Source organism: Epinephelus lanceolatus, chromosome 13 (assembly GCF_041903045.1).
Source record: "Epinephelus lanceolatus isolate andai-2023 chromosome 13, ASM4190304v1, whole genome shotgun sequence".
Lineage (NCBI taxonomy): Eukaryota > Metazoa > Chordata > Actinopteri > Perciformes > Serranidae > Epinephelus > Epinephelus lanceolatus.
In genome coordinates this window covers 14915928-14940300 of record NC_135746.1, presented here as the reverse complement: position 1 = coordinate 14940300, position 24373 = coordinate 14915928, and the positions used below count along the sequence as shown (strand labels likewise).

The following is a 24373-nucleotide window of genomic DNA, read 5'->3' as shown; positions in this document are numbered from 1 at the left end:
TCATGAGATTGCTCCGTGGATTTTTAAGCCAGGCAGATATTATGAGATCATTTTTGTCCTCACTTTGTCTTAGTTCACTGTAGCGGCACAAATCTGAAGGGGAAACGTGAAACAACCGAACAAAGGAAATTTTTTTCCTCAAGATTATGGTAAAACCAGACTATAGACCGAATCACAATGTTTGTTTACAATAACTTCCAGATGGAAATCCCTGTGTCAGGCAGCCTACACAGCAAACGCTACCTCTATTGCTTAGTTTTAGCCACCCAAAGAAAGCCAACCTAAAAACAAACAAACATGACTTTAAAGGGTAACCTGGCTGTACCACTGGCAGTTTGGTGAAAAAAGCACTTGAATGAAAGGTGGATACGTACATGCATCAGCACGTTGGGATTGAATCAGTGCTCGAGGCACTTACACCTGGAGTGAAATAAAACAAAAATGCATCTCAGTAACTTTAAAGAGGAACTTTGTCTTTTTTTTCAACCTGGACCTTATTTTCCTATGTTTTTGTGTCTCAGTGACTAATGGAGACAACAATTTGACAACTAAATTGACAACCGTCAATTTATGTCCACTCAAAGTGCTTGTTTTCGCCACTGACAGGCTCAGATTGTTATTCTAAGTGTCTGACATCATCATGGAAAGGATCCCTATAGAGATAGACCTTTTTGTGAAAGACTAGACCCACCAGACTCACTATGAATAAATAGCAATTTAAGCGTGTATAGTGTGAGCATATTTCACATCAGACTGGGTGAATTAAAGAGTTGGTGCTGGTGATTGTTGGAACAGTGGAGAGATGAAGGAGTTCAATTTTGTTTCTGTTAACTTTGTATGAAGTGTGTTTGACCATGATGAAATTAATGTTTATTTAAACGGAGTCTGGTTGGTTTGGTGATAGCGAGTTTGGGGCTGTTTCTAGTCAAACAAAAAGGATCTTCTCATTAACAAAAAGGTCTAACTCTGTCAGTATCCTTTCCATGATGTCAGACACTTGCTCTCTGCTAGTTCCAGCTGGAGGCGAAAAGCTAAAGATCTCGCTGGAGCTGGGAGGAAAAACATCATGAGAGTCATTAGTGGAGAAAATACAGATTAAGTTTAAGGGGAAGTTTTAGTTAAAGTTTTAGTTAGAGGGAAACTTTGAGATTTTTCAACCTGGACCCTTTTTTCCCCATGTTTTTTGTGTCTAAGTGCCTAATGGGAACAACCATTTTAAACATTTGTCTTTACCTTTTACTTGATCTGGTCTGTTTGTTATTGTCTTCCTCCAACAACTCAACTCACAAGACTTAAGAACGAAACCTCTCCTTGAGCGAGACTTGGTTGGACACAGTAACAAGTCCGGATCACGTAAAAGGTTAAGAAAAACATTTTGTTTCTCTGTAGGGATCCTTTCCATACTGTTGTCAGACACTTAAAATAATCTGAGCCTGTCAGTGGCAAAAACAAGCACTTTTAGTGGACGTACATTGACATTGCCGATTGCCCCAGAGGATTACCTTGCAGCCTGTTTGGCTGCTGCTGGCTGCAGAGCTCTCACTCAATACTGGACCAATTTCAAAAACTGTTGTTTCCTTTAGTCACTAAGACACAAAACCATTGAATAATAGGGTCCTGGGTTGAAAAATACCTAATTTACCCTTTAAGTGTACGCTACATTTAGGATATTTCTTGCTTTACCTTGTCGTCAGACATCCTTTTCTGACAGGGAACTGAAGCTGTTAAATGAAGACCACCAGACTACACAGACAAAAACAGTAATTTTACTTTGCAGACCACAGGAGTTGGTGGTCTACTGCTGCCTCAATCAGTCAGTGTGAAGGGTAAAGCAATGACAAAATTTAGCATAACGTTTAGCGTACATTTACATGTAGTTTTAGGTAAGCCATTTTAGTTGGCTGAAATATGTAGATTTGGTGCATTAAAGGGATAGTTCGGGTTTTTGGACATGAAGTTGTGTGAAACGCTGACCATCTGTAGCTCTGATGTGACGGTGTCATTACTGTCAACGAGCCTCCTGCTCTGAGAAATTGCCCGTAGCTTACCAGAGAAAAAGTAGTTCTTAAGATATAAGGGGGACACGTAACCAAAAGGTTTTAAGCTACAAAAAAGTATGCATGTGTTTTGTTAGACTATTTCAATAATTTTAAAACATCCCCGCATTACGTCAGACCTTGCTATCAATTGGGTTACATCTGTAACAGGAAACCGATGGAATTGGGAGCCGGCGATGTTTTTATTCCCACAGCTGGGGAAATCACAAGTTTGCACCATTTTGGTATTCCTCTGTTTACCTACAGCAGCTGACGAGGGTGTGTCGTGAGCCTGAGCCGGTGTTCGCGCTGTAGTAGTAGGCATATATAGGGCTAGTACATCTTCTTCCTCACTAATAATAGCCTACTGGTTCTCTGTTGGAAACAGCCGATGAAGTTTTTGTTAGCCGTTGCTATCCTGTGCACCTGCACGGCGTGGTGATGAACTGTCTAATTGATTTCTGTTGCCGTGCTGTCTTGCGGGCCTGCACGGCGGAGTGATACTGGCCAGAAAATAGTCCCAGTTGATAGCAAGGACTGACGTAATGCGGGGATGTTTTAAAATTATTGAAATAGTCTAACAAAACACATGCATACTTTTTTGTAGCTTAAAACCTTTTGGTTACGTGTCCCCCGTATATCTTCAGAACTACTTTTTCTCCGGTAAGCTACAGGCGATTTCTCAGAGCAGGAGGCTCGTTGACAGTAGTGACACCGTCACATCAGAGCTACAGATGGTCAGCGTTTCACACAACTTCATGTCCAAAAACCTGAACTATCCCTTTAAAGACGCTGGCAAAGCAAGTCAGTACATAAAATAAGCACAGCAGAAACGTAAGATAGGTCCGACCACTGTAAATGGTAATGGTGAACGGACTGCACTTGTATAGCACCTTTCTAGTCTTCTAGCCACTAACCACTTTTACACCACTTGTCACATTCACCCATTCACACACATTCACACACTGGTGGCTGAGGCAACCATACAAGGTGCAACCTGCTACTTAGTAACCATTCACATGCTCTCACACACCAATGGAACAGCCAACAGGAGCAATTTGGGGTTCAGTATCTTACCAAAGGATAGTTAAACATGTGGGCTGGAGGAGCTGGGATCGAACCGCTGATCGCGCAATTAGTGGATGAACTTCTCTGTGCGGCTGTGTTTAACTATGTGTCTTTAAATGTTACTGTTACGGCTGAAAATGACAACAGAAATAACAAGTTTGCCAATTTGGAATTTATGTCAATGTGCCAGTTGTTGAAGTGATTGTTGTTAGTGCGATGTAACTGTGATTTGGTGGCAATCTGTTAAAACTGCAAATCTGAGACTCAAGAAAAACTTGCATGTGACTGCTGATAAACATCACATTATTGTACAGAAATTCCCCAGACAAACATTTAAATCTTTCCAGCATTCACCACTCATGCATACAGTCAGACACTGAGGGGTTAATTTGTGGTGCTCCCAGGCAGAGCGGCAGAAATAAACAAAAAAGAGGACTGAAGCTTCTCTCGCTGCTGAAGTTGAGGCGTGACCCTTGAGATAGGCACCAGGCTATCATGAGGGCGTCTCCCTGAGCGACTGGCCAGGAGAACAGAGAGGCCTTTGTCAGGGCTATGTGCGAAAAAGTGCTGAGCCAAGCAAGCCCTCAACCCCCCTCACCCCTCCTCCGCCTCCCAACCCCACGTTTTTTTTTCTTCTCTCTTTCTCCCTGAAGACACACACACAAATGCTCATACACACACACTTGTCTGTATTTACCAGCAGTCCCAGGGGACGAGGCTTTCACTTCAGCTGGTGGGAGGTGAGGGAGGGGAGCACAGAGCCTGTTCTGTGGTTAAAGCCTGGATATGTTAGCGTTGCATTCTGGGCTGCATTAACATAACCTGCTGCAGAGAGTCTCTGACAGTCTGTGTGTCTGCACAGTCAAATTCTCTCTGAGAGAAATGTCATCCTCTCTGGCAAAATGTCTGGTCTTCATCTCTGAGCTATGAAGATTAAAATATCTTGTGTTCTGCGCACAACAAACTGTGTTTACTGGTCTGCTTGCAATTTTCACGGTGAAATTTTGCCAAGGGCGCACAGAAAAACACACAAAAAAATCTGACATGTCTTTTTGAATGAGTGCTGGTTTATTTGCTGCTTGGGCAGAATGAAAATGTTTCACACAAATCAGGACATCGAATTATACCGAAATTAGAAATGAGAATGAAAACATGTCAGTGTCTCATTAGGTGCGTGTGCAATGTGGTGCGCACTAAAGACATCTGGGAATACAAACAGGACAGTATTGTGCTTTGAAGTAATGTGACAATCCTAAATTAGTGCTTTTTTTCTCACGTTGCACTTAAGAGAAACTTGTTCTGTGCAGATAAAGGGCAGGCAGCCTGTCTGCGAGTGATTTGTGTTTAAACATACAGCGATTCTCACCTCAGAACACTGTTTGCAGAAGCGTAAACAAGCATGTGCCGTCTGCGTGAGTAATAAAAGCAGAAAAATTCCCCAAAGGTGACAGTTGTCGCTGCTTAAGAAACATAAATATCAACTGATATCAGCTCGCAGCCCTGCAGCACAACGCACTACGATGTGTTGATCTTCACGAGGTTCAGGTCAGGCCTTGAAAACATAAATTTTCTGTCTTCCTGAGGCCATGTGTTTTTCTGCAGTCCCCGACCTGACACACATGCGTATACACTACCTCCCTGCCCCTGTCTACACAAAGCAGCTGCCTGGGGGAGATCGCTTTGGTGACAGAAAAGTGAATCACAGTTTATGTAAGATTGCACCTTTAGCCCCTGAGGGAAGAGCATGTAAAAAAAAAACGTGCTGAGCTCCAACGTACCTCCATGCTTAATAAAATGCCTCCATTGTTCATGCTAAATTAACGTTTTCCGGGACTTTCTGTGGGTTTAAATAACTGGCGCTTAGTCATAGAACAGGTTTTTATTCAGTGAATGTGACTTTTTGAGATTGTTGCTGATTGTGGCAGCAGAGGCTTGTGAGGTAACTTATGCAAATTAAAACAATCCCATGTGATTCTTGGTCCATCACTTTGGTCCAGAAATATTTGAACCACTGAACGGATTGTGATGAAACTTTACACAAAGACTGAAACATAATGACTTTGGTAAACCCCTGACTTTTCCCACAGCGCCATCAGCAGGTCAAGCTATTATGAAACCCTGTGACAGGCTGTTCTCGTGCACTGTTTGTACGTATACCTACAAAAACTGTAACTATTGTGATCAGGTGACCAATGCACTGACAGCTTAAAGAAGTGGTGGTGGTGGATGGGTCATGTGTGTTAGAAACCAAGTGAACTTTGAGTTATGTTTGTCATTATGTGTCTTTTCCGAGACCTAACCTACCTTCCGAAACCTAAACTGCGTAACTTTATGTTAAGTACATAACGTGACATCACCCAACCATAATTGCTTTCCCAAACCTAACCTACGTAACTTGACTTTCCCAAAACTAACCTACGTAACTTTACTTTCCTAAATCTAACCTATGTAACTTGACTTTCCTAAATCTAACCTACGTAACTTGACTTTCCTAAATCTAACCTACGTACCTGTTCTTTCCTAAATCTAACCTACGTAACTTGACTTTCCTAAATCTAACCTACGTACCTGTTCTTTCCTAAATCTAACCTACGTAACTTGACTTTCCTAAATCTAACCTACGTACCTGTTCTTTCCTAAATCTAACCTACGTAACTTTACTTTCCTAAATCTAACCTACGTAACTTGACTTTCCTAAATCTAACCTACATATCTGTTCTTTCCTAAACCTAACCAATGCAAATTTACTTTCCTAAACCTAACCAATGTATCTGTTCTTTCCTAAACCTAACCTACGTACCTGTTCTTTCCTAAACCTAACCAATGTAAATTTACTTTCCTAAATCTAATCTACATATCTGTTCTTTCCTAAACCTTACCAGCGTATCTGTTCTTTCCTAAACCTAACCTACGTAACTTGACTTTCCTAAACCTAACCTACGTAACTTGACTTTCCTAAACCTAGCCTACGAATCTGTTCTTTCCTAAACCTAACCTACGTATCTGTTCTTTCCTAAACCTAACCGACATAACTTGACTTTCCTAAATCTATAGGGTTCCTACACATTTGGAATTTCAAAATTCCATACTTTTCCATACCCTAATTTCCAGACTTCTCAGCGTTTTTTTGTTTGTTTTTTTTTCTTCAGAGAATATGCGATATCTGAGTAAATATATCAGTGTATCATATTTCACATCATATTTAATTATTCTTAATAGGCAATTGTAGCCAAATACCATAATGGCATGCAAATAAAAACTCAGATAAGTTCAGTGTCTGGGCTGAGGCAAAAAGGTTGGGACTCTGGGTGCAAGCGATGCAGTAACGAGACATCAGTGTTTTTTCCTTTCATGTGGCTCAGAATCGCCTTCTCCCCCATGTTGGCGATGTCAAACGATTTCACACAAAGCTTGCATCTAGCTCTGTGTGTGAATTGGGAATCCTTGGCCAACCAGTATTTATATACCGTATTGTCAAGCCATCCATCCAAAAACTTGCATCTACCCATTGTGAACCACGTGAAACTCGTCTTCTTGTCGAAGGTCCAGTGTTGGAGTGAAACTTGATACCAGGGGGGCTGGTGGAGGGTCATGGGGCAGCGGACTGGACATACCACTTGTCAATCAGGTAAAAGGGGCGGTATGTTTTCTGAGACGTTTGCTCTCACACAAACTGTGCTTGGCCCGGCATAAAACATGATCTGGATTGATTAAATTATTTTTGGGAATACCTAATTTTCTATTTTAAAAAACAATATTTTAGAACAGTGGTAATAGTCTGGAAACATAAATATTTTTCCACACTTTATTTTTCATTTTCCATACTTTTAATACCTGGAAATTGATCAAATTTATTTCCATACTTTTCCATACTTTCCATACTTGCGTAGGAACCCTGATTCTAACCTATGTATCTGTTCTTTCCTAAACCTAACCAACGTAATTGTTCTTTCCTAAACCTAACCTACATATCTGTTCTTTCCTAAACCTAACCTACGTAACTTGACTTTCCTAAACCTAGCCTACGAATCTGTTCTTTCCTAAACCTAACCTACGTAACTTGACTTTCCTAACCTAACCTACGTATCTGTTCTTTCCTAAACCTAACCAACGTAATTGTTCTTTCCTAAACCTAACCTACATATCTGTTCTTTCCTAAACCTAACCTACGTAACTTGACTTTCCTAAACCTAGCCTACATATCTGTTCTTTCCTAAACCTAACCTACGTATCTGTTCTTTCCTAAATCTAATCTACGTAACTTTACTTTCTTAAACCTGACCTACATATCTGTTCTTTCCTAAACCTAACCTACGTAACTTGACTTTCCTAAACCTAGCCTACGAATCTGTTCTTTCCTAAACCTAACCTACGTAACTTGACTTTCCTAACCTAACCTACGTATCTGTTCTTTCCTAAACCTAACCTACGTATCTGTTCTTTCCTAAACCTAACCTACGTAACTTGACTTTCCTAAACCTAGCCTACGAATCTGTTCTTTCCTAAACCTAACCTACGTAACTTGACTTTCCTAACCTAACCTACGTATCTGTTCTTTCCTAAACCTAACCTACGTATCTGTTCTTTCCTAAATCTAATCTACGTAACTTTACTTTCTTAAACCTGACCTATGTATCTGTTCTTTCCTAAACCTAACCTACGCAACTTGACTTTCCGAAACGTAAGCTACAGTTTATTTTGCAAAACCTAACCTACGTAACTTTATCAAATCATAAAGATATACCACCACACACTGAACTGAATTATTGTGATTTTGATCACAGTAATTCAGTTTGGTGTGTGGTGGTTTATCTTTATGATTTTATCTGACATGTTTCTCTGGCCAGGCGTGGGAGCCCTTCTGTGTGGAGTTTGCATGTTCTCCCCGTGTCAGTGTGGGTTCTCTCCAGGCACTCCGGCTTCCTCCTACAGTCCAAAGACATGCAGATTGGGGACTAGGTTAATTGATAACTCTAAAAATTGTCCGTAGGTGTGAATGTGAGTGTGAATGGTTGTTTGTCTCTATGTGTCAACCCTGCGATAGTCTGGCGACCTGTCCAGGGTGTACCCTGCCTCTCGCCCGATGTCAGCTGGGATAGGCTCCAGCCCCCCCGCAACCCTCAAGAGGATGAAGCGGTTAGAAGATGAATGAATGAATGAATGTTTCTCTGGCCAACCAGCACCTGATCCTTGAGACTGGCTGTGCAGAGAGAGTTCTGTTAATTAACTTTAGCTTATGTATATAACTCCATTCGTGGAGTGCTAATTTGTTAGATATCATAAAGACCATTGTGAGTACATTTTTGGAAGATATTATATGGTCATTGCCTGTGAAATATCTCAATATCTCCCTGATGGATTGACAAAATCTTCTAAAGACATTTGTAGGATGGAGAGGATGAATCCTAGTCACTTTAGTAATCGCCTGACTTTTCCACTAGTGCCACCACTAGCAGTTTTGAATAAAATGTCTGAAATGATTGTCATAAAATTCTGGTAAGACATTCACACCTTGAGGATGAATTTTGGTTTCTATCAGGTTACTCCAAGTATCTGAAACTAGGATGTGATGCTTATGTGTGCAAACACATTACCTGTCCAGGATCTTTTTCCCAGACACACTTTCCCATTATTAATGTGGGTTTAAAATAAATGGGTAGGCTAGTCAAAGACCAGTCAAAACCAAAAATAGGAACCAGTACCAAAAACGCCCTGTGTCAGTTGCAGGCAACACTTTCTTCCAACTAACAGTCTGATGAGCACAACAAACCCTTTTCATAGATAAAGGGACAGTTCACCCCAAATCAAAAATACATTTTTCCTCTTACCTGTAGTGCTATTTTTTATTCTTGGTTATTTTGGTGTGAATCGCTGAGTGTTGGAGATATCGGCCGTAGACATGTCTGCCTTTTCTCCAATATAATGGAACGACACAGCACTCAGCTTGTGGTGCTCAAAGTGCCAAAAAAAAATACATTTGACAAACTCAATACTCATGTCTTTTTCTAGAAATCATGACCTGGTTACTCAAGATAATCCACAGACCTTGTTGTGAGCAGTTTCATGTAGGAACTATTTTCTGTCCACTGAACTACACCTGACAACTGTATCAGTGTACATTTACTGCTAGCTCACATGGCACCGAGCTAGCTAACTAACGTCACATTTAGCCAAGGAGGATGCCAAAAGTTCTTCAAATGTACTTTTGTTGATGCTTAACAAGCCGAGTGCCATCTAGTTCCATTATATTTGAGAGATGGCAGAAATCTCTATGGTCATTATCTCTAATACTTAGCAACACCAAAACTATCTAGATTGATAAATAGCACTACAGGTAAGAAGAAAAATATGTATTTTTGATTTTGGGGTGAACTGTCCCTTTAAGACACTTTGTGTGGACTGGAATGAAATTAATACAGAATTACCAATGTGTTTTTCTTGCTGTTTTTGAGAGTAAAACTGTGTGTGTGTGTTTGGTAAACGAAATCAAGCACAAGCCATTTCAATTGTCCATAAAGTTTTAATGAAAAAAACAAAACAAAACAGCAATGTACCCATTTAACAACAGAAGAAATTAAGAGAAATTGTAAGATTTCGAGAGCCAAGCTCTTATGTACAGCATATTGCACTAGAAAAAGAACAAACATCCCCCATCCTCCTCCGTTCCCTCCATCGCTTCATGTCCTGCGCTGTTTGAAAACTGTGCAGTAGACACAGAGCAGTCCCAAAGATAACACAGCCAATGCTTTAACAAAAACTGCTACATCTGGACTGGGTCTCACTTCATTAGGACACATGAGTGTGAAATCCTTGAGACCACTCTGAACGTAAAGAAAGAAATGTGAAGACAATACAAACTCGCCGCGCACACGGCGCCAGAGTCTGAAATAAGTTCCACTGTTCAGTTCATGTATTAAAAGAGATATCGTGGTTTTCACTCCATTAAATTACATTCAAACCCTTAAGATACAGATTTTTTTCAGGAATGTTGGACATGCATTTTTACTCCATTTACATATATCGAAAAAAGCCCTTGAACTGAGAGTGACACGGCAGACTTGGCAATATCCAAAATTAAAAATGCCACAACATTGGAAAAAAAAAAAGCATAGAAAAGCAAAAAAGTCGTGTTGTTGTAGTTCTTTCTTCGTCTTCTTACAAAAGAATATGGAAAATTTTTTGCTAAAAATGTGTGTTTTTTTTATATAAAGATAGCAACAATAGCTGTGTCAAATTCATGTCTAATGTATAAAAAACACCAAATCACAGCACTTGACAGTAAAGATGCACTCTTTCTTGGATATTCAAAAAACCGATCGAAGAAATTTGATATTAAAGACACTGAAGGTTGAACGAATAACAAATGTTTCACTTGAGTCAGGGTTGCAAGAGTGGTTGGTAACAACAGGCTCAGATCAACACCACAGCGACCGATGGCTGTTCAACCCGTCTCGCATACAAATAATACTGGGCACCATGGTGGCTCATTCCTCCTTCAAACAGAAACCCACAGCCCTACTAGATTGTAGATAATAAAGCACAAAAACCCAGACGAGCCGGGCCGATCCAGCATATTACAGATCTTAAAAAGTTTCTAGAGGGGAAGTTCAGCACAGGAGTAGAAAGAGAGAGGCGCAAAATACAGTATACAGGTAAAAAATGTTGTTTGTTTTTTTACAGTGCACATTGATTGCAAACAGTCGTTTCTGATATTAAGAAGCGTGGTGAAACTCGCCATTCGTGCTGAGAGATGTCAAAGGTTGAGCCTGTGCCTCGTGAAACAGATTTTGTTTGTATCAAGGCACAACGAACACGCCGTACTGTTTGTGCCGACTCCATCGCGCCAGAGCATGTTAATCTCACAGGGCCCGAGTGAAACGAGAGCGTTGACCAGTGACTTTGGGGGAATTATGCCAAGTGTCGGTGATGATGTGGCAGGTCTGTTACTCACAAGGCACGTTTTGTACATTTGATTGTCTGTTTTTGTTCACGTGATTTGTAAAGACTCACACCATTTGTGTGAGGACGCACGAGGCACATGGCTTTAGTCCAACCTCCCCACACACAGGCATCAAACACACAACTGAATGCGCATCAACAACGAGAAGAAAAGGACTGTACACACTGAGATAGCATCTATACAGTAGCACTGAGCAAATATACACAAAATAAATTAGAATAAATTATCTAAAAAGAAAACCAAACAAAATGAAACTTGTTCTCGATAAGGACAGGGAGTAGTTAACCATGGCGTTCGGTAAAAGAGCTTTGGACTGCAGACCAGAGAGTGCGTCACAACTGTCTGAATTGGCTCAGCGTTCATTGTTTGCAGGAAACAAACTTTTGGTTCAGCTACTCATGTTGTTACAAAATAAAATCTGTAACACTCTTCCATGTTGATGTTGAGTGAATATTCTTTGATAATGAAATATCTCTTTGCTTGTGCAGCATCGTCTGCGCTGCATTGTCCTCACTCAGAGGCAGATTATTTGCAATTTATAATAAGCATCAGGTAATTTACAGGGTTTTTAACTACTCCCTGAAGAAAACATAAAGAAAAAAACCCATCAGTGTCTTCAAAAGTTCATATCATGAATCTACAACAGACTGAAATAAAATGAGGAATTTTTAACATCTTATTATTTAAAGTCCTTACAGACTATTTCCTTGATAAACCTTACATGGAGAAACAGTGGCTGTGTTGTCGCAACATGCTAACGTAGCAGTTGTCACAAAGGGTGTATAAGCTTTCTCCTATATACCCAAATGTGTCCGTGTCCGTAAAAAAACGGTTCTTGAACTGTACAGAAGCTAAGTCCTCAGTGAAGCTGGGTGTACCACTGGCAGTTTGGTGAAACAAAGCACTTGAATGAAAGGTGGATACATACATGTATCAGCACGCTGGGATTGAACCAGTGCTCGAGACATTTACACCTGGAGTGAAATAAAATAAAAATGCATCTCAGTAACTTTAAAGGGGAACTTTGGTACTTTTCAACCTGGACCTTATTTTCCCATGTTTTTGTCACTAAAAGTGCTTCTTTGCCACTGACAGGCTCAGATTATTATTTTATGTGTCTGACATAATTATGGAAGGGATCCCAACAGAGATAGACCTTTTAATTAAAGAGTAAGATCATTTTTATTCAACCAGAAACAGCCCCGACATCTCGATCATCACACCCACCAGACTCCATTTAAAAAACAGTAATTTAAGCCTGTATAGAGTCAGTATATTTTCACATCTAACTGGGTGAATAATGGTTTTATTTCAACAAAACCAGAGTCAGTGACTGTTGCGGAAAGATGATGAGCTAAGGCAGCTTTTGTGAGTTTTATTTAGTTTCTGTTGACTTTGAATAATGTGTGTTATACAGTGATAAAATTTCAATTTATTCAAATGGAGCCTGGTGGGTTTGGTGATGGTTAAACAAAAAGGATCTTACTCTTTGATAAAACGGTCTCCCCCCTTCGGGATCTTTTCCATAATCATGTGAGATACTAACGATAACAATCCGACTCTGTTGGTGGCAAACAAACGAGCACTTTTAGTGGATGTAAATGGGCAGTGCCAATGCAGAAATGCTGAGTGGTTATGCTGCAGCCTCTTGCTCAAATATTGTTGTACCCTTTGGTGACTAAGACACAAAAATGTGTGAAAATAGGATCCAGAGTGAAAAATACCAAAGTTACCCTTTAACCCAAAATGTTTCTGTAACAAAGAAATTTGTAAAGAGGTGTATTTCATTGAGAACACAGCCATATTTTGGGAAACATTCCTTCTATGGTTGTCAGTTTGATTGCAAATGCAACAGATCCCTAAGATTTTCTTCTTTTTTTTTTTTTTTTTAAAAAAAAACATCCTTCCACTGGCTTGAATATTGCTCGCCCCTAAAAACGCTGATAAAATGTCATCTCTCTCACGGGCGACCCACACAATGCAGCAAAGGGCAAAATTGCGATTGTCAATCCAGCCAGAGAAAGAAAGACTGAAAAGCTTCAGAAAAACGATGAAACTCATCCAAAGATTTTCAGCTGTGTGATTGTTTTTTCCAGTTCCCTGATCGTGATCCCACAAAGGAGACTTGTTTGTGCTTATTTGGTTTTAAAATGACTGCAGATTTTGGAAACAGTAAGCACGCACTCCTACATACACATGATCACAAATTCAAACAGTAATCACGATAATGTCAGGTATTGAAGTTACTCGACTACAATGTCTTCAGTACACCTACATTCAAGTATACATGTTCATCCTTTAAATCAACAGGATCTGGATCTACACAGTGGGTCTTTAAGCCACTTCTAACAACATGAGTGGTACTGGAGATGGAGAGGCTGACAGATGACACAGGTTGATAAAATGTCCCTACGTCTACAGTGGAAGCTGGCAAAACATCTAAACTGACCGACAGTGCAACACTAACACCAGTGTGTAGCACCGCCACAATGTCATGACCACCATTTTGAAATTAGCCAGTGTGGAACAGTAAAGGATAAGTACAGGGCTTATTGTTTTTCTCTGAATAAATTAGAAATGTGCCTCGAGTCCTCAAGGTTTTAAGTCAGTAACTTCAGCACAGAAATGTTCGTGTCCACAGTTTGTCGCCAAAAAAAAGTGGCCTAATCTTAAAAAAAAATGAATCTCTTTTTTTAATGATTTCCTTGATGCAAAAGAGTTGTACTGTGGCAGGAGAGAATAAGGCATTCCCTGGACTGATGGAGGTCCTTCAAGACTTGAAATACCAAAAAAAAAAAAAAAAAAGAGCAGTCTACTGTACAAAATAGGTAATCTTACAAATATTTCGAAAATATCTCTTCAAACGCAATGGCTTCTTCTTGGAGAGGCGAAAAAACAAAAAAAAAAAGAAAAAAGAAAAAAAGAAAAAATTAAGAAAAATTGTAATCAGTCTCCGTCCAGCGGTGACCAGTGTTTTCTTCATCTCATCTTCGTATTCAATTAGAAAACAAAATCCAAACCCGTGTTCCATCTTACAGTGCCATCTCTTAAAAAGTCTGGTCCCTTGTTCCTGTCGGGGTAAAACAAGGGCTGAGGCAAGGGCCGGCAGGAAGCCCCTTCATCTCTGCTGTCCTCTCAGGCGGGGAAAGAGAGCCTCTCTTGGAAACAGAAAGCCAAACAGGGCCATCGTGAGGCGCATCCAGGCAGGCAGGTTTTGTCTCTGATGCCTCAGGAACTGCAACGAGACAAAAAAATTACACATTAGTTTGTTAGCATCAGGGAGGGCGTGTTAATTCACAAATAGGGATGTCAACGGTTTACCGCCGAGAATATTTTTGACATTTTATGCATGTTTGTCTATAGGTTAATTCTGATACTCATCAGTTTACTGCACTGCGCACCATCAAGGTCTGGTAAAAGCTAGCTGCTCTTTCGACAATTACCGCTAGTCACACTATCCCAATCCAACCACGTTGCTGTGAAAACATTGTGCCCACCCTCTAGTGTCCTTCCAGGTTGCCCCAATGAGTAAGTGGTTCAAGTTTCAGCTAGAAACCCCCTTTAGCATTGTTAACTATGTTACCACTGTTTGCACCGTTAGCAGTGTCAACACAGCTAGTGGTGCTAACATAGTTAACAATGCTAAAGGGGTTTTGCAGCTCAAAATAAAGCCGCTTATCCACTGGGCTACCTGGGGAGGGATCAAAGGGTGGCAATCATGCTTGTGCAGCAATGTCTTCCCACCACTGGGACCAGAGGCGCTAGCTAGCTAGTTCCCACCCGACCCAGGTGGTGTGCAGTCCAGAGCTAACGTTAGCTAACCAGTGGAGAGTGGAGGGTGGGCAGTGGGCATGGGTAGCACTTTGAAATGCAAAACTAAAGCTCAGAGTCAATGGTGCGCCTTGTTTTGCCCGTCATGTTGCGTTGTTTCTTTTCTTTCCAATAATAAGAGTTAACTTAGTTAGCAGTTAACAAGTGTCGGGCTACTGAAAGCCGAATTAGCCTAACTGAAAAAGTGACATCCCTACTCACAGCTACATTGCTGATCAGACTTTCATCATGTCAGTGGTGAAAATTACTTCCCTGCATCAGAGTTCATCATAACAGGCTTTTGAAGTAAAGCCTTGTGAACTGTGGTAAACCCTGTGAGCTCAAACCATGTGACAGAGCAGACTGGATGTTTCCACAACATTAGCTTGTGTCTAGCAAACATGTCTGTCACACGCATACCCTGCAGAACACACAGTATCGGGTGAAGTGGCCCTCTGATTTCTTAGGGACTCTCATCCCCACACAGAAGCTAATTGTAATACTTGATTTAGCTGTGTGATGAAAGGATGAAAATGACCAGGCTAACAACAGTGAAACAGCCCAAAGGAGCTGCCATTCATCATCATAGTATCACTCTATCCTCCCTGAGGTTCGAAACAGTCCCTCTTGTTAAATGTTGCGCTGTTGACTTCTAAACAAGAGCCTCAAAGTGAAATGCTTTCAGAGAACGCGCTGCCTATTTCATCACAGAGTCTCTTGTAATAGCGAAGTCAGCTGAATAATTATCAAAACAAAGCCAAAGGAAAATGAAACTGCTCCCTCCTATGGAGCTGCCTTTCTCCCGGCTCTGTCATTTTCTATCGGGGGGCTGTGTGGCCCGCCTGGACTACAGACAGATGAAGGGGTTCCTGCTGCAGCCTGCAATCTCCTCTCTCTCCCCCCCCTTCCTCATCTCTGATCCTGCACAGCTCCCACTGGCTCTCTGAACAGCCGCGCTCAGATATTGCAGCCTGTTGCATAAGCATTCATGTTACGATCTCCCTCTTTCTCTGCTCTGCTCTCTCCATCAAGGTCTCTTTCAGCCCAGCAATCAGAGTTCGCCACAGGCTATTTGATGCAAAACTAGCAGACTGAACTGAATTGAACCAGCACCGCTAAATGTAACCCTAATTGTCCTTAATTGCCTTAATTCTACACTGCTGAGCTTATTTAAACAGTACCCTGGTTTGTTCCACATGAGGCTCCTCTTTCTGCTGTCATTTGCGTGGGTAGTGGAGAATGGTGTGTATTTTGCTTGCCCTTTCTAGGTTAATGCTTCCCGAAACGGTTAAGAAAACTGACAACATCCGTGTTTGCTCCTTCACTCAGTGTTAGTATGGATTAACTTTTTTCTCCCTGACAGTGTTAGCATTTTATTTGCCACACAAGTAGTCAAAACTCACGTGTTAGACTCAAACCACAAATACAATCTACTTCACTTCAACAAAAACCCACACATTAGCCCACACCAGCAACTTCTGCTTGGCTAGGCAGAAGTCTTAACAATAGCAGCAGACACAATACAGGAGAAGTGACTAGATATCATAACGGATCATTTGTGATTATTCTCCCTTTGGAATATTCCTACAACAGCAGTATCAGATCCTGCAGGATAAAACCGACTCGAGTGCAGACAGCAGACAAAAAAGAAAATTTTCTCTCTTATCTCCCTGTCATAGAGTTGCACACGCAAACCAAAAAAACACACACAAAGATGCACACACTCTGAGGCAGTCAGCGGGACAACTGAGGTATTGTGGGTAGCCGTGAGTCAGACTCTATTTTTAGACGGCGTATAAACAGCCGGCCAAGTCTACCCAGACACAGACATGCTGCTCACTCCTGTTTGTGACGGTCACATCGATCTCACCTGTTCTTTCTCAATCTCTTTACAGTGTCTGTCAAAGTCTGTCGCCGTATATCACTTTGTTTTTACTCTGTCTCTCACTCTATTTACTCCCTCCGTCTCCATTAACCGCACAGTTAAGTGTTTTTCAAAACTTATCAACCACACCTTGTTGTCGACACAGACCCCCATTGGCAAAACAGTCACAGCTGCAGATAAGAAAACACGATACCACTCCCAGTATATTTGTACTTATTAACTAAGTTCATAATCACGTGACTTGTGTGGACTCTCAGTAACTGCTTTACAAACACTGATACCCCCTGGACCTGTTATCAAACATATTGTGACACCGAATCATGCCAAAAAACGAGGCGGCAGATTGCCACTGGAACATGTTGTCATGTGTAATATTGTGACACAACTCCTAGCTTGTTTGCCATGTGGATTTTATTTCTTGATATGCACAATTAACCACATATTGTAGTCTAGAAAAAGGTATGTGTGCGGAATATTCCCTCGGGAGCTCCGCAAACTGCAAGGCTGCACGCTCAATTACCTTCATCATCTCTTTACAAGTCCCAAATTGTTTCATGCTTCATGAGGTATATGTTCAGTATAAAGATGTCTGCTTTAAGGTAAAGGACGCCGAGTAACAAACACTTTATCTTTTAAATTACAGAGCGGAGACAAAGGGATGAAGGAAATTGCAGGAGGATGTCATTTCATCTGCTCTTTCTAAGCGCATCGGGAGCATTCAAACAGATGAGGGCATGGATTACTTTCTTTTCTTCTGTCTTTATATACCACGAAACATATTATTCCTATTGACTGTAATGACATGGTATCACTGACCACTTACGCAGTACTGGCACAGTGTTGTATAACCCTCTGCTTAGACTGAGGTCCAGTTTTAGTAGTTTAGAAGACAAACATGACCTTGACCAAAGAGCCAAACTAAGAATCAATATTTAGATAATGTCAGTGGGAAAGTGTGTTTGTACAACAGCCTCATGTCACAATCTATTCCTACAGCTACTGAGTACACATTAGTTCTGTAGGTTTAGTACCCTGTATGTATGAAGTTACTAAATCGTGCCTTATTAGTGATTTAGGATTTTTTCCTTCAGCTTGGCCAAGAAAGTGGTTGAATCACTGCGCGGGCTATTTTTATCTCCAATGTGGGTTGTGGCCAATCCAGCTGGCAAAATGTTCTGCCCCCTTTCTTCCCAAGATTGAGCCACAAATTGGCACAAGGCAGGTCTGACTTGTGTCTCTAATCAAGTAAAAGCTGACAAGCATAAAGAGTTCACATGTAACACACCAAGACGAACTCTTTGTGTCAAGTCAACAAGATGTCGTTTAAGACGAGAGTTGAAGAGGCGGCATTATAAAGTGAAAATGATCTCTCTACACATGAGCGTTTAAGCATTGTTTCAGAATTTATCTCTGTTCATATTAGCACACCTGAAAATGCTTATGACATGACCATTTACATACTCTAGGCATGTGTGTATCACTGTGGTTGGGTGCTTAGTTACAGAGAATACTACAGAGATGGCGCAAAGCAAGACCAGCGGTATATTTGCTCTGACCGACAGTGAGTTGAACTGTTAATGTGTAACATGACTATGACAGTCAAGGTGACGGAAAACAGACTGGGAGTCATTACAAAGCAATTACAGCAGTATATAAGAGTGGTACCATTGCCAGAGGAAGCTATACTATACTATACTATACTCAAACAAGAATGATGAAATCACAACAGGTATGTAGACCTTGCTATAATGTTTTGACTTAACAAGCTGTGACTGATAAGACCAGGAAGCGAACAAGGGTGTCTGCCTCATCATTTCCATAGGTCACCGTTTTCGACTGACTAAAACACAACCTCTGAGATTTGAAACTAAAAAGGGTCAGCAGTGTTTTCAAGGATCTCCCTTTTAGGAATTCAAAACACCAGAGTAGTGAGATGCTAGGTGTAAATGTATCTGTGTGGATGTAACCCAGGACCCACAGTCCCATGCTGCTGACTTGTCTCTGTGATATGCACGAGCAGATGCTTAACAGCCAAACAGAGCATTTAGTTAGGTAGCATCCACTTCTTCTTTGAGGCAATGTTAGTCCACGTGTTTGTGGACACGTGGGAGGTCATCTAAGGATCCACTTCACTGCTTGGGGATGAGAGGCTTACCAGTTCAACGTGATCCTGTTGGAACTTGTCTCCGATCTCCCGAAGTTTACGACCGATTTGCACCTCGACGCTCACCCCCGCCTGCTCCTCGGGCCTCTCTGCCATCCTGTCATCTTCCTCCCCTCTGTCCTCCTCCTCCTCCTCCTCAATCTGCCTCTCTCCCCGGTCCTCCATGGGCTCAAACTGAGCAGGGAAATGTGAGCGTAATCCAGCGTTGCCTAAAAGGGAAACATCAAGCTTCTTAAAACTTGCTGCTGTTGTTGGATCTCTAAAACACCAAGATGTCAGTGTCAGTGCCAAGATGAATATAAGGCAAAGAGACATTACTGATCTCAGTTCAGTAAAACCACTTCTGTTCTACTTTGTGATTTCAGCAAACCTCAGAAAACACTCTGCAGGCCGTCTTCACATAAGCCCGAGTATCTTGATTACTATTAATGGCTTCAAACACAGCTATGTCCGACCAGCTGAGTCAAATACACAGTGTCTACTATACACTGCTGTTATATTGCTGCGTGAAACACAAACAGGTTTTATCAGATCTCAGAGGGACAAATTACAAGCTAGGCACTCCAAGTACAACTGAAGAATCCACAAACAAGAAAGAGGGAGAGTGTTGGTCAGGGGAAAACTCAAACACCTTATTAAATCAACAACAGCCTCAGTGAACTGCTATCTTTCTGTCTGTCGCTGAGTTTACTCATCGCCTCTAGCATGTGCTTCTGCAGTCATGCCACTTGGAGGGAAAACATTTTTTTTTTTGTTATCATGTGTGCAGAATGCCCCGCTATTCAGTCTCACAGAGGACCATAATATATCTTAAAAAAACTTGAGCACCCTGGACTTTGTTTGGGGAGAAGACATTGCAGCGGGCCAAGTGCATGACATCCATTACTGCGCAGATTGCAATGAACGACAAGGTAATAACTGTCAGTGGTGTTTATGTATTGATGACTTTAAACCCAGGACAATGTGTACCTCTCACACGCTGACACTGAGTCAACAAACAAACAACATTCTACTTCAACATTCGTTCAATTCGATTAGGGTGATGTCACACTGATTTGATTAGGGATGGGAGGACAATATTGGATTAAAAGTTAGCATGGGAATGCGCCTTTATGTATGTATGAAATTAGTGACGTCTGTTTTCAAGAAATGCTCATTTAAAATGCAAAACAAAGAAGAAGACAGTGGTTGGAATGATAGTATAATAATAATATTAGTAGAGATGAAAGCATATCTGCACAGTAAACAAACTTCCTTCTTAGGATGGCATGTTCCTCAGGACGTCAGCATGCATGTAATAGGACAAGGGAATCTCCCAGCCACAAGGAAAATAATTTCTAAGCATATCTGTTTTTCAGTAATAATATTTCAAAATGGAGTTCAGTTCATCTAATAGCCCGAGAACAAAGAAAGCACCAGCCTCTCGCTCTCATCCTCTCTGACACTCCTCAAATCAGATTGACAGGTTTAACCACTCAGATCTTTGAGGACAGGTCCCAGTGATTACCCGCCAGATAAAAGGAGTGACTAACAGTCTGAGGCTGACGTACAACATTGCTGAACATAAGCCTGCATGTACATCAGCAGGCTCACATGACCTCACCCCTCCTTACCGTGAAAGGGTATGCGAGGCTGCCGGTGCAAGCTGCAGGGCAGCGTGTTGATGCCGATGCTGTTGTTGTTGTGGCTCTGCGACGCTGGCACGGCAGCGGTGACGGCGACAAGAGCCTGTCCGGCCGCGATCTGTGTGGCGCGGTCTTCGTATTTGACGTCCCTAAAGGGCGTTCCCCAGAGCTGCGAGATGGGCCGTGACATGTCCTCCTCCTCATCATCCATCCGACGCCTCAGCGGTAAACTCCCTGGAGACGAGAAGGGGACACGAGATGGAAACTTTAGAATGAGATGACAAGTGTTCAAAACTTTTTGGTTGTGTAAATAAGAAACATATTTATGGGACTGTGTTTGACTCATACCTATGTGTTCATGATCTTTACTTTGCCAGTAATTTGGGTGTGATTTGTTTCAAAACCAAACAAAAAGTGCCAAATATCATTCTGTTATTAGTGGAAACTTTGCTCTCTGGCAGATCCAAAATTATCTCACCATGTCTGCATTAAATAAAAATAAATCATTAGTCATTATAATGCCCAGTGCGAGGCTAATGTTGTGTTGGGTAATACTGAAAACAAACAAGCAAAGATGGATAGTCCCAGAAGCACAGATGGATCTGCCAATGTAAACATACAAGATGTGGCTATCATCTCTTATAATATAGTGATGAATAGCAACAGGAGCCAAACGTATGGAGACACCCTGTGTAGGGGAACCCGGTGGGCAGCTAAAAATGAGACGCCAAATCTGCCACCCTCCTGCAGCAGATTTTGCCAAGCTGTTCCTTCCAAATAGTAATTGGGTGCCAAAAGATCCACCGTAGAGGCTTTTTTCCTCCCCTCACAACTACCTTAATCTGGAACAGTGTGCCACAGAGCAGAGTCACAGTCAGGAGATTAGCTTCCTCCTGCACATTTCTACAGCTCAACATTAATACCTATGCTCGTTGTTCCCTTTCTTTCTCTCAACCACACAATCACTGGATAGCTGCCTGTCCACACTGTAAACGCACACACACAACAGTGGGTGGTGTGTGAGTGAAACCAAAGTCCTGGCTAGACTGTCATGTGCTGCGTGCAGCAGCCGTTTCATGACGGAGATAACGAGTTTCACTCCATCCTAAACTGTGCCCGCTGAACGCAAACACTCACACTCTCTTCCTGCTTGGCCACATGCCAGAATCTGAACTAGTGTTTCATCTTTTTTGTCAAGGGGTGTCTGCCTTTTTCCTTTTGTTGTGTGAGTGGAGACAAATGGGCTGGGTTGACTGGCAAATGCAAAAGTTGAAACTGGATATACTGGAATTATGTTTACTGAGCGAGGCTGCCGCAGTCATATATCTCTTTGTGAAAGAGTCTCTTAGCATGATGTCATATCATATGGAGTCACAGGAGGAAACAACATTTTTAACAACTGTGGAAAAACTGTAATTATCTAGGCCTCATTATTGTAACATGTAAGTCTCTTTTGGTAAACAAAAAAATATATTGACCCACACACTGGTCTCCATTGTTCCTGGGGCATTTAATCATCAAATCAGTCCATTTTGCCACTGCACACTAATTAGTTGTGCATTACAGAATTTCAAAACAGCCCTAATCTGCATTAACTTGTCCTCCAGGCAAGATACAGTACATTAATTAATGCTATGCAAGCAATATGGGCATCTCTGCAACTGTGCCACAAGTTTCACTCAGAACTAATGTGCACTTGTGTGTGTCAATGGCAATGCGAGCCCTGTCTTGAATTTCCACTGGCAGTCAAAAGAGGACTGGCAAGATTACCATAGTGTCAGACACATAAAAAACAAACATAGACAGGGAGACACACAGAAAGACATCACACACACATGCACACTGATACACACACACACTGCCTGGGGCAGCAGGGAGGCCTGGCAGCCACCACAGTGCTGGTCAGAGGCTCAAAGCTGCAGCAGAAAGTGGCTCCCTCTGCTGCACCATCTGTGCACTGGGCTCTCCTCCATGCAGCACTCTGGGTGGGGGTGCACTCAAGGTGAGCTCTGCTGCTATTTATCTTGCTGCCTTCGTGTAAATAATATCCTGTGGTTATCAGTGTGTTAATGACAGGCTACAATGAAGTCATGAACCCTGCTTCACCTATCACTGGAAATAGGCAGGAGCATGTCAAGAATCCAATACAGCCGATTGTTTTGTATTTATTACATTTTTGTTGTTAATTAAGTCACCAAATGGGTAGAAAAGTATTATTTGCACTGCTTTAAAAAAGTTGCAAACATTTTAGAATAAAATTGTTTAAATCGTGTATAAGTGGGCTTCCGATGACCACCGGGAATGTGCAGCATCTGTATCCGCATAAGGAGCACAATGCCCTGGGCAGCTCACCGCGGAAACAAGCTGAGTCCGGCCGTTCATCATTGCACACATAACATCCACAAACTGACGTCTTTTAATGAAGGAACCTGTCGAAACAGGATGCTGACACATGGTGCTAACCACAGCCTAAAAAAATGTGGATTTAAACTTATTTTTCTTGCTTAAAAAAACATAAAAGTTAACCCACACTCTTGGGCTAATTATTAAGCTAGTCGTGACATCGGTAACAAACTAGAAGCGTTTAATTAACGTGTTACAACAGTTTTACTCGCATGGCTTCCTATTATTATCCTCCGTTTGACACTTTCTCCTCCACTTCGCCTGACAACTCTTGCCCAAAACAAACAGCTCTGAGTTTACAGCCGATACGTTCAGCTATTAAGTCACTAAAGCGTGAAATAAAACAACACAAGTCGTTTCAGTTTGTGGTGTTAAGCTAATTAGCTGCTAGCATCGTTTAATGGTTTAAAAGAACTACGCTACCCACCAACGGCTGTGTCCCAAACACCGGGCAGCATCAGCCGGGACGTTGAGAATGCACGCGCGCGTTGAATAGGTGATGGATGCAACCAAGTGAATTCGTCGTTAAATTCACTTCAGCCGTTGAAACAAAACAAAAAGACGCATCGCTGGTGTGAATAACAGCACAGAAATATATTTATAAATGCCCTCTGCCACAAGCTCCGGTAAAAGTCCGCCGCCGCTCACCCCGTCTCTGCCCGGGCATGCCCCAAGCTGCCCGGGCTGTGTTGACAAAACTCCCACAAACAACACAGCACGCGACGGTGCTGATGGAACGATTTGAGAATTCAAAATGAACGATCGTTACACTCACCGCCAGCAGACGCGTTTTCCGTTGTGATCGGTGGTATCTTGACAACTTGCCGTTACCTTGTTTCCTACGGACTGTGTTGATGCGACTTGTATCCCTCTGCATTACAGCCACTCATACATGTTTGCTGACTGGAGAGGGGTTGTTTTTTTCCCTGTGTAAAAAGCGGCCCGCCCCGGTGACTGGGAGCCGCCCCTTCTTAATAATGTGAAAGGAACAGAGAGTCAGATACAGTGTTATGCAAATACAGCACACTGAACCGATATTAAACGCTTTAAAAATACGTTTACATGTCTATTTTAGCAAATGGTCAATGATGGAGTGAGTCTACTGCTCATTTGCTTACGCAAAAGTCGTAATATCACACTGTAAAAACACCTATTGCATTGAAAATATTACTTAAAAACCAAAGTAAGAGCATCTGATTCAGAAATGTTATTTATTATTTATTGCGTATAATGTGCAGCATTTTGCAGCTAAAGTTGATCAAAATGTGCTGATTTTAAATATTTTCGACACTGTATTATTATGTATTATGTATTTTAATCCATATATCTCATGTACACACGTTATGTTTTGTATGCAAAATTTTATTTTGTAGCAGCCTAACTAAACCTGTCATAAAATGTATAAAGAAACAAGCGGAAGTG

General features: G+C 41.6%; 1 protein-coding gene across 1 annotated transcript; it reads right to left on the bottom strand.

Moving 5' to 3' along the window:
* Positions 1–12929: 12929 nt before the first annotated feature.
* Positions 12930–23862, bottom strand: bmf2 (BCL2 modifying factor 2). The gene is made up of 4 exons (XM_033649342.2): positions 23727–23862; positions 20537–20782; positions 18915–19132; positions 12930–14299 (listed from the first exon to the last, which is right to left on the bottom strand). Exons 2-4 carry the CDS (start codon positions 20757–20759, stop codon positions 14183–14185), a joined length of 558 nt encoding a protein of 185 aa, XP_033505233.1. The 5' UTR covers positions 20760–20782; positions 23727–23862; the 3' UTR covers positions 12930–14182.
* Between the last annotated feature and the right edge of the window lie 511 nt (positions 23863–24373).

What these genes read in the sequence shown, in the direction of transcription:
- bmf2 (XM_033649342.2), bottom strand. Translation starts at nt 20,759, where the DNA reads ATGGATGATGAGGAGGAGGACATGTCACGGCCCATCTCGCAGCTCTGG. An exon ending in GCCTCGCATACCCTTTCACG is followed by an intron (nt 19,133 to 20,536) that starts GTAAGGAGGGGT and finishes TTTCCCTTTTAG; the next exon opens with GCAACGCTGGATTACGCTCA. An exon ending in AACAGGATCACGTTGAACTG is followed by an intron (nt 14,300 to 18,914) that starts GTAAGCCTCTCA and finishes GTCTCGTTGCAG; the next exon opens with TTCCTGAGGCATCAGAGACA.